At 37.5% G+C, this 19,278-nt stretch overlaps 1 protein-coding gene across 2 annotated transcripts in view; it reads right to left on the reverse strand.

Annotated features, from left to right (window-relative positions):
* Positions 1 to 19,278, reverse strand: part of LOC142063249 (transmembrane 9 superfamily member 2-like) — a 32,561-nt gene that overhangs the window by 10,867 nt on the left and 2,416 nt on the right. The window contains exons 4-13 of one of the 2 annotated variants that reach the window (XM_075106748.1): positions 17,482 to 17,609; positions 17,135 to 17,264; positions 14,766 to 14,893; positions 12,189 to 12,300; positions 9,614 to 9,693; positions 8,561 to 8,669; positions 4,847 to 4,979; positions 3,190 to 3,309; positions 2,954 to 3,011; positions 418 to 577 (exon numbers count right to left, since the gene is read on the reverse strand). In XM_075106748.1, coding sequence (XP_074962849.1) covers positions 418 to 577; positions 2,954 to 3,011; positions 3,190 to 3,309; positions 4,847 to 4,979; positions 8,561 to 8,669; positions 9,614 to 9,693; positions 12,189 to 12,300; positions 14,766 to 14,893; positions 17,135 to 17,264; positions 17,482 to 17,609 — 1,158 coding nt within the window. The remainder of the gene's footprint in view (positions 1 to 417; positions 578 to 2,953; positions 3,012 to 3,189; positions 3,310 to 4,846; positions 4,980 to 8,560; positions 8,670 to 9,613; positions 9,694 to 12,188; positions 12,301 to 14,765; positions 14,894 to 17,134; positions 17,265 to 17,481; positions 17,610 to 19,278) is intronic. The other variant, XM_075106749.1, reaches the window with a different exon arrangement.

Here is a 19,278-nt window from a genome sequence, read left to right on the forward strand (position 1 = left end):
CAACTATTGGCCAGTAAGCAGGTCAGAACACGAAGGCAAGAAACCTGTTCAGTCCTAATAAAAAACCCAAACTTCTTGTTAGTTGTCTGGCGTTATCTCAAACTAGCAAGGTACAAATTGGAGTACTTCTGAAGTACTACTTCAGAAATGGAACTGCGGAGGTATTACTGAAGTACAAAAGCCAAGCAAGACCTCCAAGAGCACTATTAAATTCTGATTCTAGTGAATGAACAGAAAAAAGTTTAGTGTGCCATTACAAGCATACACTCAGTTTCACAATCATGGCAAAGTGAAACATCATTTTACAATCATAGGGCCATAGATGCTTCAATCCAACCAGTTCTTGTATGCTTAGGGATTCAATGGCTCAACTACAGATACCAGGCGTATTTCAAAACTGTATTCAGAGAGCCCTACCTTCTCTTTGAAGCCAAAATATGCACCAACAAAGGTTAGCGGAACTGAAATTCCAAACCACATAGCTAGGATAGCAACCAAAGTGCCAAAAGGGATGGCAGCTGAGGATCCTTTCACCCACAGAATAAGATTCATAATGAAGAAATCAGCAAAGACAATCCTGAAAAAAGGTGAGAAAATATATTAAAATAGTCAGGAAAGTAAGTATCACTGGTAAAGCCACTATCTAAATATAGACTCCACTGTAAACATTCCATTGTAAAATCTATACAAAGAATGCTAAAAAAAATAAAAACCCCTTTTATCTGAATCACCTTTCCTATTATTCCCAGTCATTTGATTCCTTTTGTTTACAACCTTTACAATCAGTAAATTCCCTCCAAAAAAAACCACAGTGATAGGACAATCTCATATATAGGAAGCCACACATCACACTCACAGCAAACATACACCCTGCTGCAGCATGTGTCACAGCAACATGGTAGCAGAAGGATGGATTAAAGAGGGCTCTTCCCTAAAAAAGAATTTTGTATTCTCATGGAGTTACACAGTTAAATGGCTCACACCTTTGGAGAATTTAAATAAAGACTGTATCAGTCATGACACGTCCCCAGACCTGTTCTTCCCTCCCCAGTGAAGTACATCTGCCTCATTTTCTAAAGATCCTGGGAAAACACTAGAAAAAGACTCCAAGACATATGATGATGATTTCAAACCCATCCCATTCTGAAAGCAAAGCAAAATGTACTGCAAGGGAACTCAATACGAAAGACTGGTTGAAGTGCCATTACTCATGAATTCAGAGATGCATCACAGAAAATTCAGCCTCAGAAAGGGCCCCTGTGAAGTTCACCATTGCCTGTGATTTGTTAAAAAAGTGTTTCTGAGACAGAATTTGCACTGCCCCGAAGCGGACATGCATCCTCCACGGTATTTAATTAAAAAAGGAAGGGGAAGAGATTAGAGCAATAGACATGCTCCTTCTTTCCTAGGAGAGGCTTTGCACTTACCAAAACTGTTTGGGGGAATAGACTTGTTAAATAAGCACACCTAAGCAACCTCTGGTGGAAGCATCTTGCTGAACCAAAAATAAAAATCACATCCATTTCAGGAATCTTGCTAATCTTTATCATCTGCCTACGATCATAACAGACCCCACTTATGCCCTCCAAAGTTCGAAAAAAATACTGCAAATATGAACTCCCATCCATCTACTGAGACCTTAGGCTGTTTATGATATTATGCAAATTTACTGAACTAGCATGGCATAATCAAGACATCTGTTCCTATTCTACCATTCCCAATCATTTTACTTCCTCTGTGAAACTTAATTTATTTGGGAGTTTAAATGATCAGCACGATATTTCTTCCACTGATAAATATTTTCTTCTCCCTCAAGATCATATCTAAACAACAGCAGGGAGACCGAAGCACATTTTATTTAGAAATAAGATTTCCTTACAGAAATACTACACTCAGTTGCTATCGAATGCATTACATTTCATTTGATGAAATTCTACTACACTCAAAACCAAGTCATGTTTTATTCATTTAGGGCTTTTTTGGGGAGAGATACCTTAAGAAATTATTTACAACCTTTCCTCAACTTTTGCCAAGGACATGTATCAAAGGGTAGCTTCATCTACCCAAAGTTGCAATCAAGAAATATGGAAGACTTGAAGAAATTAGTTTCCGTTCCCTTTCTTCACTGACCTAATTCTCATGAAAGGTCTTAAGAGCTATGAGAAAATGAAAGGTAGGAGAGCTATCACCCTTCCCAAGCACAACAGTATTGGCCATGGTATGATACATGCCACAGCCATATCTGAAACAGGACACTACCTACCTTTATATAAAAAGATAACCAGTTTAAAAGAATCTCTGCATTATTCTCACACAGAAGCCCCTAAACTTCTACTGTTTAGTATAGCAGTACCTAGCTATTTACTTTAAAAAATATATACTTCAATTTCTCATGTCCTTTTCAATAAAAAAGTTACAAGAAAACATTGATATTGTAACTAAGGTAATGGAGGTTCTGCCTAAAGGGTTGTCTCTCCCTACTTCGAGAACAGCACTACAGACACTCCAAAGCTACCACAAAACCACGTACCTCCTAACAGAGTGACCATACCTATTAACTGTTACGGCAGGATTACCTGGAACATACAGAGTTAAGTGGTACCAAATTGGAATTCCCCCATCACTATGCCTAATGTTTTGGTGCAGTGATGCTCAAAGGCTGTGACACTACCTTGCAAGAGTGACATCATCCCTCCCACCCCCACAGCTGATTTGAAAACAAGATGCCAAGAAGCTGGTTCTAGAACGCTAGGCTCCAGCTCCTCAGAATTCACTCTTCTTAATATTCACAGATAGGTTACATACAAAGGGAGCAGCAATTTGGAGAACAATAAAGAAAATAATCCCCCACACAAGTACCATAACAACAATTCACTTTTTCCCCTCTTCCTTCCCAACTCAGATTCATTTATACTTACAAATAAAGGAGAGAAAAAGGGGGAACAATACTAACCCAGGGCAAAGCAGAGCTGTAAGCAAAACATTTGTCTTCCACTTCTCGCCTCTAAATGCTGAGGGGAAAAAAGTAAAAACAATTTCAAGTACAGAACTTTTCCCAAACGTTTTGCAGTACGGCAGCAAGAAGCAGATTTGTTGTCTGAGACACCAGCTCCAGTCTGAGGTTTATATTAAGCCCAGGAATTCTGAATTTAACCTGCTGTGTCACATTAAACAAATGTGTGTACTTACTCTTGTACATTCTAGCAGACACGTAACCAGCTGGAGTTCCCAGTAAGACCCACAATACAACTGCACAGGTCATCAAAGCACCACGGTTGGCAGGAGAAAGAAAACCAAGGCAAGCTAGGACTAGAGAGGCAAAAAGATTTCATTATTTGTGGACACAAGTCAAAATTCTCCTGTACCACGTATCACTGTACAGGTTTATCCCATTCACTACCAGATATTTAAATGAAGACTGTGTGCATAAGCTCCTGTATATTGCCATCACATGACCATACCCCTAACTTCACTGTTTCATTCATAATAAAGCACAATTTTCACCTTGTCTTTCAAATAGAAAGTTTCTCATAGAAGAAAGACTGAAAAAATAAAATGACACAGAGGTGAACAATGAACCTGAACCAAATTTCAGCTTGAAGAAGTCTGCTTCCAAAATCCTATAGTCCTCCTGTAATCAGACACAGTCAATACTTGTGCATGCTAAGTAACAAGTGAAGTTTAATATGTGGCATAGAGGACACCTGAGAACAGTAAGTCTGGAGAAGCCAAAACCTTTGACAGAGCTAAGCGCTTCTCTTTGTTGGGGCAGGGCAGGGGGAACTATTGGGGGATTTTTAGGATTTGTTTTTGGTGTTTTTTTGGGGGTGGGGTATGTTTTTTTTAAGGTAGAAATAAGCATGAAGACAGAAGACTCTAAAGGTACAAGTCACTTGCTTGAAATTCCACAAAAGGCTCTCAGAACTAATTGTAGAGGCCAGCCCAGAGATATTCTCAGAAAAGAAGTTTGTCAGCAATCTTTAGTGGGAAGCTTTGTTTTTAAACAGAAGAAGAAATTGGTGGTGGTGTGGGGTGGAATCCTTTCTATACTACACTGGTTGCACAGGAAACTATTGCAGTTAAGTAAGTTACAAAGAGTTGTAATAAACACTGAAAGACAAGCCTACCAAGAAAATTCTATTAATCTTATAGCATCACATAATGAATAGAAAAAAAGCAGCTCCTCTACGAAGGACTAAAAAACTCTGAAAAAAAACCTGGAGACCACAATTTGAAAAATTCTTCTTTTGTAATAAGTATTAATATAGTTCCCAACTCTACTGTGTGGTAAGAAAAGGAATGGTCATATACTTTATAGAGAACATATAATAAAACACTAACTTGTGACAGGTTACATCATCACATGTATACATAGCTATTTATTGTAGGCTCTCATATTATCTCAATATTGTGTCAGGATTCTTTCATTCGCATGAATTCTTGCTCTTATTTCTGCATGGCTGCAGGCTGTTGCGTCAATCGTATTAGACAGAAAGTGTTCCGAGAACATTAAAGCTTTGATTACATGTCTTTGAACTTGCATTACTGGATCCTTGGATAATTTACACCATGACAAACTGGTTTTGTTTTTTTAAAAAGAAACTTGTAACAAGGAAACATCATTTCTGCAATCATGAGGAATATGAATTAGCCCAGATACCACAATGTTTTGAATGACAGCATTACTGAAGCTATCTAGATTATTATTATGAAACAGCATTAATATTTTATTTCACTAAAGGAAGGAGTTCATTTCCAAAAGCAGGCTTCTATCATTTGTTTAATGATATTGTAGTGTAATAGCACAAGAAAGATGCAAACACATCACCTTAACAAAGTTACTTACATAAAGTAATAAAAGTCATAATGAAAATCTGCGTTCCTTGGCCCAAAAAGACAGACAGTAACATTCCCTTCCTTGGAGGTCTAAACACATCTCCATGAACCAGCTTCCAGCCAAATTCCTCTTGGGCATCTTCCTATATAAAATCAACATCGTCTTTAGCAAAGATACATAATGCAGTAGTGAATTAACACAAACAAGATGCAAAATACATATTTAAAGTTTGATTAAATTCCAGTTCAGATCCAAAGACAGACTAATTGCATGTGATTCATCACTCATGGATTTTATACCCCCCTAATGGTTCAGTGAAAGAAAAAGGCAGGATATATCAAGAAAATCCTCATCTCTTAAAGCAAGAAAAAATATAATTAGCCAACCATATAACATAATTCTAAATTTAAAACTAAATCAAAGCATCCCATTTAATTTAACTTGGATTATAGCATTTCAATCTAGTTAAGCATTTTTATTTTTTTTTCTTCCATTACAAAGCACATCGGTCTCAATGACAATACTGGAAAAGAATGAAACAGTCCCTGCGCTCCACAAGAAAGCCTCCTCCCCAGAATCACTAGGGGCAAGTACCAACGCTCTTTGTCCCACTGCCAGAGGGGGTGGGGATCCTCAGTCCAACAGCTGTAAGGAACCGCTGCTGAAGAATAGAACTTTTCCATAGAGTCACTCAAAACAAACACCTCCCCTCACAAAAAACCCAAACATGCACGACCATAAATAACCGACCCCTCAACAAGACCACTCTCTTCCTCACAAAGTTAAGAGCTACAGGTTTCATTCAACCTAGGAGTAGTGAGTTTAGTTCAATGGACTGCTTAGCACTAGAATGACAGCACACAAAAAACAGGGTAAGAAAGAATACAAACCAAAGTGGAAAAGGACATAGAGCATCTTAAATTACATAATCTGTCGCAAATTATTTTTTTCTGGAAGATTATTTTTCCCTTTCCCATACTGATACTTCTGCTTGCACTTGTTGGCTAGAAGTTACCCTCAGAAGTCTGATATGCTAATACAAAAATTGAAAACTATTGAACACAAGATACCACTGATTAAAAAAAAAACCCTAAAGACACACACACCTATGCCTGCAAAGAAACCGATACCAGGTACCTCGGTATAATTCCAACATGTCAGTGCTCTTCCAGTAAAGAAAGGTTTGTTTGGTTAAAGCAGCATGAAGACCACACTTTCCTGTAAGTCTGAACTTGGAACTAATTGTGATGATGATGAGAAAGTTGTTGAGGTAAGGCAGAAGAAAGAATTTTCCCAGGTAGTAAATAAGGAATGAAAGAATTTTAAAAGTTACCATCTGAAGCAAATCTTGATCTGTTTTCAGAATGGTGAACACTAAGCAGAAATAAATGCTTAATACTTTAGTTCCTGACAGAACAAGGAAAATGTACAAATTTGGAATGGCCGGTATTAGGTGATTTATCAACACCTAATCTGGCATGCACTCAAAGGACACCCTCTGGTTTTAATACAAACTTTGAAACATGGTAAGTTATGTAAGTTAGCATAGTAACATCCTACATGGTAAATATCTTGGTTTAAGGAAAATAAAGAGAAACTAAGCTTGGCAGATTGGGACCCCTGATTTACCTTTTATGAGCCTATGGGCCAGAGTGTTTGCCTTAAAGCTCAATTTTTAATAAAACTCTTCCATTACAGGCCAATTAGCTATGAGTCAGTATTTTCCAGACCTTTGTTTAAAGAATTCAGCTGTATTTTATATTGCTAACATTTACCGTTAGAAGATGAGTATTAGAACTGTACACCTAATCCAAGTAGGAAGCTATACTTTATAGTTACAAAAAAATATTTGAGGAAAATAAGAAAAGATACTTTTGAATCTTGGTCAATATGCTAAAAATTACTGTACATGTTTTAAAAGTGCAGTAATCCTCACCTTACCCATTAATTTAGCCTAGTTCTCAAAATATTTTAACAGAGATTTAAGTCCCCTACGCTCAAGCAGTCACTCTCAAAGAGATTTAAGAATAGACGACGAGAGTTTTACCTCTCGCTGTTGAAAAGATATTGACATGAATTCTCTTGAGTTCAGGAATCTTTTCTTAGTCATAAGACCCTAAAAGTAATCTAATGATTTCTAAACACTTCACTAATGTATGTCTCACTAAATCTACATCACACTGAAAGCCAGACGGTATTAGTATGCGCATTCAACATTCAGCTAAAACCACAATGACTGGCTTGTGCATCTACCTCTTTTCAAGTAGAATCACCAGCGTTCCCTAAGTGTGAGATATGAATTTGCTTCATTGCAGCTTCCTCAGCCCAGGTTTTCTTTTGCACAATTATTTCACACCTTTTTAAATCAGCTCCTTGAACTGCAACAGATCTTAAGTCTCTTACAACCGGCAAGAAAATTAAAATATTGTGTGTTTTTGAAAGTGACACCTGTCCCTGCTGTTATCCATAAAAACTAATCAAGAAGCTCACAAGTCTTGCTCTTTATCACATTAAGAATGACCAACTAATAAAAGACAACACAGTATAAGATACTGAACATAATTTAATTGAGAGATCAAACAGGAGCTTCACAAAAACGATCAGTTAAAGGATGTGGAAAAATTCTTCCACTTTAATTACTGTCTGGATTTGCATTAACAAAAGATATTAAATATCAAAAACACAAAGAAGAATAAAAGTACTTTCAGATGTTTTAGTTTCAATATGAAACATTTTTGTGCATTTTAAGTATTTCTTTATGCAGATAGACAGCAGCAACAGTGAAAATTCAAACCTTTGTAGTATCTGACATTATTTCTCATCTTTGGCTTGCAGATACCACTTTTACCAATGAGAAAGAGTAATTTTTACTCAGCCTTTCACTCACAGTCAACTGGTCAAATCTCTCTAATTTACAATCAGCTATACTCTCTTCCTCGAAGGCAATAAGCCACTACAGGCACCTGCCCTTTTCCCATTTTAAGGGGTACATATTTCAAAAGAACTCACAACAGGTTCAACCGGATGTCAACAAGCTTCGGTCATCATGTGAAGTCAGACAAACCAGGTTCAGTTTGACACAGTGATCACCAGAATCGTATTTTAAAATAAATAAAAATCATATACACACACGCCTCAAGTATTTCTAACACAGCTACAAAGCAGAAGTTGTGTTGCACAGCTACAAACTAGAAGCTGTGTTGCCCGTGAACTGCAATATTATGATCTCCCAAATGAAGACAAAGTACCACCACACTTTAGCCACTGACAAAAGGGCAACATCAATTTGTGTTAGTCTATGTTAACCAGAATCTCTCCCATAACATTTAGCAAGACAACTACTGATCCTCACACTATTTTCACTCTATTATTAGCTGTTGGTTTGATTTTTGATCCTTTTTGCAATAATCACCTCAGAGTTTTGTTTGTTTCATTTTTGGTTTGGCTTTTTATTCTTAAATATGTTGCTTTATGAAGTTGCATAGCATCATACTTCTCATGAAATTTAGACCACAAACTTTCCAAACTTCACAAGTCAAGTGCTAGTACACTTGCCTTCTGGACAAGTTATACTACAAACTACTATAAAAAAATACCAGATATATTAGCATGTATCAAATTCTTGGTAGTTATAAATCTCTTCAGATTGTATTGAAAATTAATTGAAAGACATTGCTATTACCAGAAACACATGCTCATGTAAAAGGTGTAAATCTTACTCACAGAAGAGTCAATCTGATTGTATCTTGCAATATCTTTATGAAGAGTCCTCAGAATGATCATAGCCACCATGCCGGATAAGAAGAGAACAATTACGAGGGAATTCATTATACTGTAGATAAAGAAAAAGTCAAACTTTCAACCTACTTATTCAGGTTTCATGCCACACACTCCAATTCATGCCACATATGTACAGCTCAAGTCTGAGGAGTAGCATTAGATATTCAGACTTTACTTAAGTCATTCAGATCTTATTTTCCCACCCAGAGAAAACAGTTTTAAGTTGTGTACCTTTAGGATTTCTGAGGACACAGAAGTGAAAAGAATAGTATTTTATAATATATTGTTAATTCTCAGGACAGTTACATACTGCTTTTCTTTATTTCCTCCTTAAAACAGCTCAGAAGTAATTTTCCTAGTGAAACAGCTACAGCTCTTAAAGCAGACTTTGTCAAGTAGATTTTATATCTATCAACCAATGAAACGTGCATCATGACATTTAATATTTTGTAGGCACGTATTTAATCAGATTAGCCTTTTCAAACACTTTATATTGCAAAACATTCACATTTCAACTTAGATTATATACTTACTTGAGATCATTTGCGTGGTACAGAGGAAGTAAGAGTTTTTCATATACATCTTTTACTCATAAAAAAAGCCCTTCTTTTTACTGTAAGCAGCTGCTGAGTAAAAAACATGCAGTACACACATGTACCTCTCACTCGGCATTTGGAGAAAGCCAGACAGTAACAATAAGAACACTGCAGAGCAGCAACATCTCAGATGTTCTGCAGAATGGAGTTGTTAAAACAATGGAGGCTGCTTTCCTTTTGGACACTAATGGTGCATTCCTTTGGTGAAACACAATACTACAGTTGCTCCCAAGAGATGGAAGACTGATAAAAGTTACTTCACATATGAAAACAAGAAAGTTTTCTTGCCTGGAAACTAACAGACTTTTCTACCACAGCAGACGTTATTGATCTGTAGAAGCACAAATAAGAAATCATTGTGCTCCTGAAAGGCTATTCACTGAATAAATGCAGATCTTACCTAAACCACTGGATGTTTGTATGTGGCATGGACTCCAAAATGTAGTCCCACCTGGAAGCCCACTTAATATTATTCTTTTCCTATAAAGAAATTAAATAGCAATTAATAGAAACAAGTACAGGTTTGTTGCAGTGTCTGAGAAGGAATAAGCACATCAAATGTGCATAACCCTTCCATTCAGCATTAATATCTAAGCTTGGTATCAACCCTGGATGTTAAACCTCCCTCTTGCATTAATTCTTTTTATCTCTTGAGCCTCTCAAAGAATATCTTGTTTATTAAAATCTCCTATTCGCATCTTCTACCTTCAACTGAGGCTTCACTAAGCCTCATCTTTCCACAATTCAGTACATAGCTGCCGGCAGCTCCCAAATGCACACTGAATAACAATCACACCATCACCACAAGATACTCCCAGCACAGCACACTGATCTTGAAACCTCAACTTTGTTAAACGTACTCAATGGGTATATTTCTAGTTTTCCCTGGAACTCTTCTCTCTCATCAACTTTAATGTATTTAGCACAGGCTTCCTCACTCCATGCCATAATGGTGTCTGATACAAACTGTTTTCCACTCTGATTCCTGGCAGACAACTTTTATTTCCAGATATCCCTGTAAAGAAGAAATCGTTCAACAACTTTCAACTTAAAAGAGAATGGAATTGTCTTTTCATCTCCTCCTCTACACACTTCATCTGAGGGCTATACAAGCAATAATTCTTTCTGACCACCAAGCCTTGTCCTCCACAGCTTGTCTCATGGGACATACGTCTGCTGCCCTGCTACCAAATCCTATCTCCTGACTGGCACGAAGTTCAGCACAATTTCTTCATTTGTTCACCAGCTGGTAAGTTTGTTCAGTTAATTCTCAGAACTTAGAATATGTCTCCAGCCTAGAATTTTTAAGTTCCGATTCGTGTTCTGGATCAAGAACATGTAACAACAAAGAACAGGCACCGACACAACAAGGTGGCTGAAATTGCCATAAGTTGCTCTTTATCAGCTCAATCAGTAGTTGATCAGTAGTCCACAGCTAGCTGCAACAGAGTTTCAGAAGCGTGGTTCTAAAGTTTATTACTTGAGTACCAAACTGCTCCATGCTTACATTTTTGAACACTTGTGTATTAAGCATTACATGCACGATTCTGTATACTTTTCACATACACAGAGCTACACCTTGCCCATTTCAATGAATTAAAGCAGACACCATAGCTTTCTCATCAGAAGCCAACAGCCGTATTAGAAAAGACCACAGAACAGTTATGCATTTCCCTGGTTTATGTATTCAGGCTTACTGAAACTAATATTCTCCTATTTAAAAATACTTTTCACTGACAAATACTCCCCTTTGAAACTACTAATAAAAAGTAAAATATATCAGGTATTATTTCAAATCAAGGCTAATGGGTAACAGGGAGAAGAAGCAGTTTTGAAGAGCCTGTTGACTGAGACGTGCCGAGCGCCGTCTGCAGTAAGCGCCTGCACCCATGGCAGCTAAGCCTCACCTGCTCTACACCGAGAAAAAGGGAGTAGGTAGTCCAAATGCATAACACATTGCATGAATAACCAGACAAAGTTCACATTGCAATTCTAAATTGTAATTTATCATCAAGATTTAAACACAAATGTTAATCGACAGGAGGCTCATTCATGTAGCAAAATTAGAGAGTCTAAGGAGGACTGGGTGTCTCAAGGGAAAAGTAACAGGATACAGAGCCTTGCACCTCAAGGTCATTGGTTCAAATCAAATTCAATTTGGTAGAATGAAAGCTGTTACCATATGATGGCTGCTTGACTGCCTATACAAAATAAGCTGGTGGTCTCAAGCCAAATACTCCATGATTGGTGTCTTACATCAGAAAAACAAGCATGCTTTTGGGACAGACTGGAATCAAGGTACCAAAGTTTGAAGCAGCTTGAACCAAATCATTCTCACCCCCACAGGAGGCTCGCTTTCCATGCTAGGGTAAAGACCCTGTTGCAAGAAAGTCTGATTTCCTCCCGGCTAAGTCATAACAGGATGAATAAAGCATGAGAGTATTAGTAAACATTAGAGTATTAACTCTAAAAGATAAATAGCCACCTACTTACAAAAAGGTAGCGAATAAAATAAAAGCAATACAAAAATGAGACAAAACCTGTACTAAAAAAACAGCTTTACAATATGCTAAAAAAAAAAAACCCAAAACATTTAACATAAAAGCATCTCCAAACATAATAAATACTTCTTCAACACGAGACAATCAGTACCCTGACTGAACTCTGAAAACACAGGGCACACCTCAGGGAAGACAACTCTTGCAGTTATTCAGTCTACTACCTTTCTATTAGTAGAAACAGGCAGATTAGTAGAAAACAGAAAAAAAAAAAGTCTTTATTAATACATTCCAAGTGTCACTCAAACTGCAGCAATGGAGAAGTAATAGGTTTGGGGAAGAATGCTTCACAAGACCATCCTTACAGAATTTACAGTGCTTTAATCCAGTTACAGCTATTAAATAGCAAATTATCCAGTTGTTTTGATTTCATTCTTTTGGGGATTCACATATTCATGTAACAGATTCGATACTTACTTCAAATGTCACAGAATAAGTGTAGATCAAATTCAGTTTACTGGTGAATTCTCCAGGAATCTCCATAGGTGGACCCTCACAACTTAGGTTGTTCTCATCTGTATGTTTGTAGCTAAAGGGGGGGGGGAAAAGTTAAATAAAATTTCACATGCTCTAGAGGATGAATTTTCACTAATTCTTTTCTAAAGGTTTTATTTAAAAAACAAAAACAGGAGGTGCTGTGTATCTCATTTTGTACCAGCTATTCAATTTCTTTGAGAACCTGCTTTTCTGTTCTTCTACTCACAAAGGTTGAAGATCTTAAAATATGCTTTTATTAACACTTATGTTTGTAGCTAGGGATAATACGAGAAAAATAAGATCATGTATATAATTAGGTATCATTACTCAGAATTTCTGTAACAGCCTTAAAGCCACACCAGAACTGAACACTGGTTCTCACAAGCACTGTGGTGAAAGCTAAAAACTCCACAGAAAGCATCCTAGGGATTTGGAGCTTGGATCACTATCCTACACTCAGTTAATATCTGTTCACACTTCTAGGCATTTGAGAACATTATAGGTAAAGTTGTTTGCTAAGCATGTGGGAGATAAGAACCACAGACCTCTGAAAGGTTATCAGATGTGATTTCACCCTACCCACTTCTGCTATGATCAGAATAAAGTCCTAGTCCTAAGCTAAAATGCTGCTTGGTTAACCAGGCTGCAAAGTGTGGAGCTCTTTACCAGGTAAGATGGTTAAGTTTTAACACAAAATACCCTTTCTCTGCCATCATACCTCCCTTCACATTTTAACAAGACTACACTATTGGTCAGGGACTTAACCTCAGTGTGTGCTCATCCGTAAGGAAGATAGAGAATTTCTTACCAATCTCCCACAGGTAAGATCCCACCTTCCCTCAAGTCTCACAGGGAGAAGGGTGTTTACTTACTTTTATTTTGGTGGACTTGGGAGTGGGTTTTGGATTTTTTTGTTTTTTAATTACTATTGGTTTTTTACAGATGCGAAAAGAAATTACTGTGGGAATCTTGCCGTTTTCCATTCCTATACAAGTGGTCTAAATTTACCTTGTCAGTCTTGTTCTGAGTTGTTCTACATTTGCCAGACTAAACAACATTCTACATTCTAAAGCTCAAATATGCAAACCTGTCTCTGCAGTACCTTAGAAATACTGCAGCTATAGAAGCATAACATCAAAGAAACCTTAAGTTTTGCTTGAATTCATTCCTGTAAACCTCCTCTAACACTGGAAAATAGCTTCCCTCTCACACCCTCTTGGGCAAGTTGTATTTACCCAATTTAGATAAACAATTCTACTTTATACGCATTATTATATGTCAATTATATTACTAAGTCAAGCCACAAGACAGTAAAAACTTTCATGAAAGGTCTACAGTGCTCCAACCACAAATACTCCCCATCAGTAGCGTTCAAGGCTGAAGCAAAGCACCAAGCAAAACACCAGGTCAAAGAAGGACAAAAGTAAGGTTATGTGTAACCTAACTGTGCCCCCTTGTGGTCTGCTTTACTGGTGAAAATAATTCTCATTTTTCAACCATTCAGGTTGCAAGTGATAAAGCACTGATCGACAATGGAGGAGGTTGATAGAATCTTCTTGCCACCATCTCCGAGCAGATGTAAATGGAAGGAATAAACTCATATAGCAAGCATAATTCACTAAAAGCACACTATACCACTGTAACAGAAAAAAAAAGTATACCTGAGCCACGTTGTACCATACATGTCTGTATGACTTGAGAAACTGTGGTAGTGTAACTTAAGAATATACATAATCTCTGTAGAGAGGGAAGCATTTAGCTAAAAAAAAAAAAGGCAACCTACTGTGAAATGTTATAAACAGCCTGCAGTTTTCAAATATAGGTAAGTATGAACTGACTGACAAGCAGCCAAAGTAATCGCTTCAGTCTGTTTCTGACCTCTGAATTGTTGCATCTCCTCTCTAGTCGACACAGAAACTAAGGAGCTACTGTTTAAGAAAATATGTTAGTCTTTTTAGAAAATTAGTCATCATCAGCTGCTGCTCTGAATACCAATATTAACTTGGTATTTCACCTATACCTCAGTATCCAAACTAACACAGGAAAAAGTACTCCTGTACAAATACGGTACAAATACGGTACATTCATACAAAGCACATCTGGGAGGCAATGCAGCAACAATAACAGATGACACTCAGTTAAAGGATATTTCTCAGTGTAGCTGAAAACTTGTCTTCAAGTCATAGTCACGTAGAAAAGAACTAAAATGTTTCTTTTAAAAAAGTAATGCACAACCAAGATGCAAATCAAGAAAAACATGAGAAAGCTTCTATTGTTTGTGTCTGGTTATAACGGTCTGCATAAGCAGTCTTTCCATCAGGAGAGACTTTGGGGAAGATTTTAAAAGCAGTCGTGGAACTACTCTGTGAATACAGTTCCAGCTGTGAACCAGTATACTAAAACGTTTAAAGAACAACCAGTTCCTCAGAACTTACTGACACCAAGTATAATTTCTAAGTTTGCAACTACTGTTAGGACTCCCTAGTACTAGAACTTGCTCCTTTGACGCACAGTTACCTTTGCGGTCTCAGTCTCGCCATCACCAGTCTTGCACCAGGCCAATTTTCATCCTTCCCACTATGGTACATGATTGTTATGTCAACGTGGTTGAAGAGGTAGAAAGTGTTCTTCTTGTTAAACTCTGACTACAAAATATCACCAAGAGATTGAGAAACTTCAACAGGAGAGGGCGCAAGTAGTCAAGAACTTTAAAAGGAGACTACTGGCCAAGGGAGGAGCAAAACAGACACGGAAATACATCAACATTCATGGATTTTTTAATATACCAGTATAAAATATTCATATATTTTTCTATGCATATTATGTGGGTTTGAGTTATGTAACACAAAAGTATCACATCTGTGTTACTAGCAAAATTTAAATATGTTTGACACCATTTTTTTATTTACCACAAAAAGCTGCCAAAATGAGGTCAAATATGTATTAATTCAAAGTACAAGTAATTTGGATTCACTGTTTCTCCCCCCTTCCCCAACCCAGTCTTCCCAGTAGACACTCCAGCTACCCAAGCTTACAAACAGGTTCTGCTTCAAAAAACTACCTTTCACCCTCAGTAGCTATTCTGCTTTAGTAGCCCTATCCTTTCAGAATTTGGAATTATGAAGAACTATATAAAGCTCAGATGATACCAGAGCCAATTAAATTGACTTGGATTTTCTTTTCTCCTCAACACTGTAATTGTTTAAAAAAAATTCAATTTGAATTAGGGGACCAGGATGACAGACTGCTAGTTGAGTTTCCAAGTAAAAAAAATTATTTTATTTATTGTGTATATTACACCTCTTCCATCCCCTGCCCCCTCCCAGCAAAATATAAAGGTGTCTTGCATTAAATTTATCTGGACTTCTCTTCTTTCACCATGATCAAGATTCCCATCAGAGGACTAGAATTATACCTATGTCATACTATAATGCCACCTTTCCTCCATTTCCAGCTGCATAAATGTGAGGATGAACTGTAGCTGGGCCACTGCATGACAACCACCCCTTTCCTGGTCCCATTTTTAAAGAGACAATGATGTCTGCTAGAAGCGGTATTTGGGTATACCTCTGGAAGAGGATGATATTCCCCAACTCACGCCCAAGGATCAGAGTCATATCCATGGTGCTACATTCTTATTTGCCCCCATAACAATCGTCCCACAACATTCCCACAACAATGCCACACAACATCCTCATCGCAGTTAGAACCTACAAACTAAAATCAATGCTGAGCATGACAGCTACACTGGCAGAGCATCCACACCACAGCTAGCACAATTTGCGCAGCGTTTCATGGATACACAGTACAAGCTCTCTAGAGCTTGTACTCTAGAAAATTCAACCATTGCTGCCTAAGTATGAAGGACCCCCTCAAAAAAAAAAACAAACAAAAACAACCAAAAACTTTTTAGCCAAGTTGCTGATTTTGCTACCACCATTTTCTGTGTACCAGATAGCTTCCAACACAACATACACCAATATCAATTTAACATAAAAACCTCCTCACATACAAATCAATGGGGTTGAACACATAACTAGAACAGGTTATACAATTCAGAGATCGTTTTCAATAGCCTAGGGAGCTTGAGAAGTAACCGAGTTGGAAGGTGACTGTGGACCGAGTAAACTGAACATGCATGATAAATTAATCACTTCCAAGAAGCATCAGACCTGCAGAATACAAATAAATTGACTGCACACGTAAATCATGCAGCAGAGCAGAGCCATAGCAGAGAGCTCCCTCCTCACTAAAAGAGGAGTGTGGTCCCTCACCCCAGGAGAGGTAAAACTGTATCACTATTATCTGTAACTGTACTAGTTCACCATGGAACTCCCAGGATGACTGACACATTTCAAATTGTTGTCAATATAATTCTTTCCTTGTCACAGCTGTGTTTGTTATCTTGCAGCCATCTGGGAAAATCCTGACACATTTAACTTGTAAACCGTGCTAGACGTAACTTTTGCAACTAGAGCACAGTGTCTAGGTCTTCACTAGAAAGCTTCTATCTGAAATCAGTAAAATGTCTTGCATACAAATACGACTTAGTGGCATGGACAAAGAATGACTAGGTAGAAGGATGAACACACATGAAATTTCAGAACAAAACCTCAATTTTCTAAGGCTTTTAGACACCAATATGGTTGTTTTATAGCTTTATCTATATTGGTCAAGAGATCTACATGAACTGGGTTTTTTTGGACAATTGTATCAGTGACACATTGCATACCGGAGCAGCATTCAGCTTTGTCAATGCCCACATTCTCAGTATTAACCATGTTTACAAGGGTACCTGTTCTTTCTCAGGAAATGAAAGCTTAAAAATAAAACTGTAAATTAAATTAAATCTGCTGTACTAACAAAAAAAAAGTTCCATCACTTACATTTATAACACAAGCGTCTTTAACTCTACCATCTGGAGTAACAAAACAGCCTATTGGAAATCCTGGATTACAGTATTTTTGTCCATCTTCCACATCATAGCACCACGTTACAGGCATGTTATCAATAATCCTAGACAGAAATCACCAAAGAACACGTCCTCAGAAAGGGATGCACCTTATTTCACATTGACATTTAACATTGATGTAATACACACTGTTTTCAGTAGTACCCACAAGATGCACAGTAGAAAACGACTATCACATAGAAGGAAGAAAGCAACCACTTAGAACACAGATAGTGTAAAAAAGCAGCAAAAAAACCCCCCAACCTCAAGCACACAGCTTACCAGTGATGCTGATAGTTCAACTGCATTCCTTTCTTCAAAAAAGCCAGTTTGCTTTTATCAGCACTGTTTCCTGGGTCGTATGATCTTGTACAAACCTTCTTGCATGTTTCTTGCTTTTTGAAAGTGAACTGTTAAAAAAAAGCACAACAAAAAACTAATCTCAGTTTTGCTTCAAAACTCCTTTAGAGCCTTTTTTTTTTTTAATGTAAAGCTTACTCTAAGATACTTCACTTCCTTGCTATAAAAGCTCCTACAGCCAGAATTTCCTGCACAACAGCTTTAACTTAAATGTCAAGACTTATGTATATTCAGCACCAGCAATCCCCTTGCTAAAAATCTCTTCAATAGCCCAGATATATTCTCAGGGTTTATCTGGAAGCAGTTTAAATTTGAAAATTAGTAGAAAAAGTATTGCTTTTTTCTTTTACCAGTTTGTTTAATTTTAGTAATTTCATCATCTGCTAAACCAGACTTTCAACTACACCTTTTTTGAATGTTTCATTTTAACTTTAGCTGCGTTTCCCCACAACTACTAAGTTATTAGGCAAGGCTGCCAAAAACGCACCAAGTTGCACAGCATCTGTGCTTCGGGTGCAGACACCCCCTAACACAAACATGCTCACAGCTGTATATCAAACTTCTATTCTAACCCAGTTAGGATTTACCTCTTAGTGAGCTAACATACTTAAAACATGACTGCAAATTCTAACATTATCAAAGTCTAAGTGCTAAGAGCACTTTCTAATTACCACAGTATGCAGCCATTTCAAACAAGTAATTGTTATAATACTTAAATCTATTCAGTGGGTATCCAGCCCAAATGACTCATCATGGTACATATTTAAAAGCTTCTTGTGGCCAGCAGTCATAAGGTTTAAAATTACATTAGCTGAGAGGGTCAAAGAAAAAGAGAATTCTAGGAGCAATTTACACAAGGGAGGAGGCATCACCTCCTTAACGGTCCTATGAAAAGATGTGAGTAGGTCCCTAATGACTGAGCAGCAGCAGGCTCAGAAACTCTGCTGCCTCTTTTTCTCACAGGGATTTGGATTATCTAGCAACCCTCGCACACAAACATAGCCCAGTTTTCAGCTTCACCAGCAAATCCCAGGCTGGAAGCTACAATTGAACAGTATACAGCTTTCAAGCATTAAGAGCCAGTGTTTGACCATATCTCCTTTACTGCCAATAATTTTCCCAAGTTGATTAGACAGCATTTTAGAGATGCTACATTTGCTCACTGCTAACGCAGAGCATGAGACAGAAAAATACTACATACCTAATCTACAAAATACTTCTATACATTTATTTTACAGAAGATTTCAAGTGACATGCATCAACAATGAAAAATTTGGTTTTTAGACAACAGATGTTAGGCGTGTACAAGCACGGAAGAGCTGAAAGGGAGCCCCAACTTGGCTTCCCCTTCCCACTCTGGAAGTTGCCCAAGAGTACAACCAAGCATATGAAACAGCTCCTGAACCACCAGTTTACAGTCTTCAATGTTACATTTTAAAAAACTAATTATTTCCGTTCACCTAACACACTATACACCCAGTTGTTACAGAACTGCTGAAGATATAGCTTCTGGATTTCTCTACCACAGAAGAACAGGGAAGAAGAGTGATTACTGGCTCAGCTTCCTAACTTTAATTAGCCACCCTAAGATGCCTTTGGGGTAGAAGGTGGGAAGGGTTTTGTTTTTATTACGTAAACAGTGTAAAGCTTATATTAAAAAAAAAAATAGTTACACAATCATCAAGTCTTCAACTATGTCTATGGATTACAGCAGCTATC

This window comes from Phalacrocorax aristotelis, chromosome 11, assembly GCF_949628215.1.
Source record: "Phalacrocorax aristotelis chromosome 11, bGulAri2.1, whole genome shotgun sequence".
Lineage (NCBI taxonomy): Eukaryota > Metazoa > Chordata > Aves > Suliformes > Phalacrocoracidae > Phalacrocorax > Phalacrocorax aristotelis.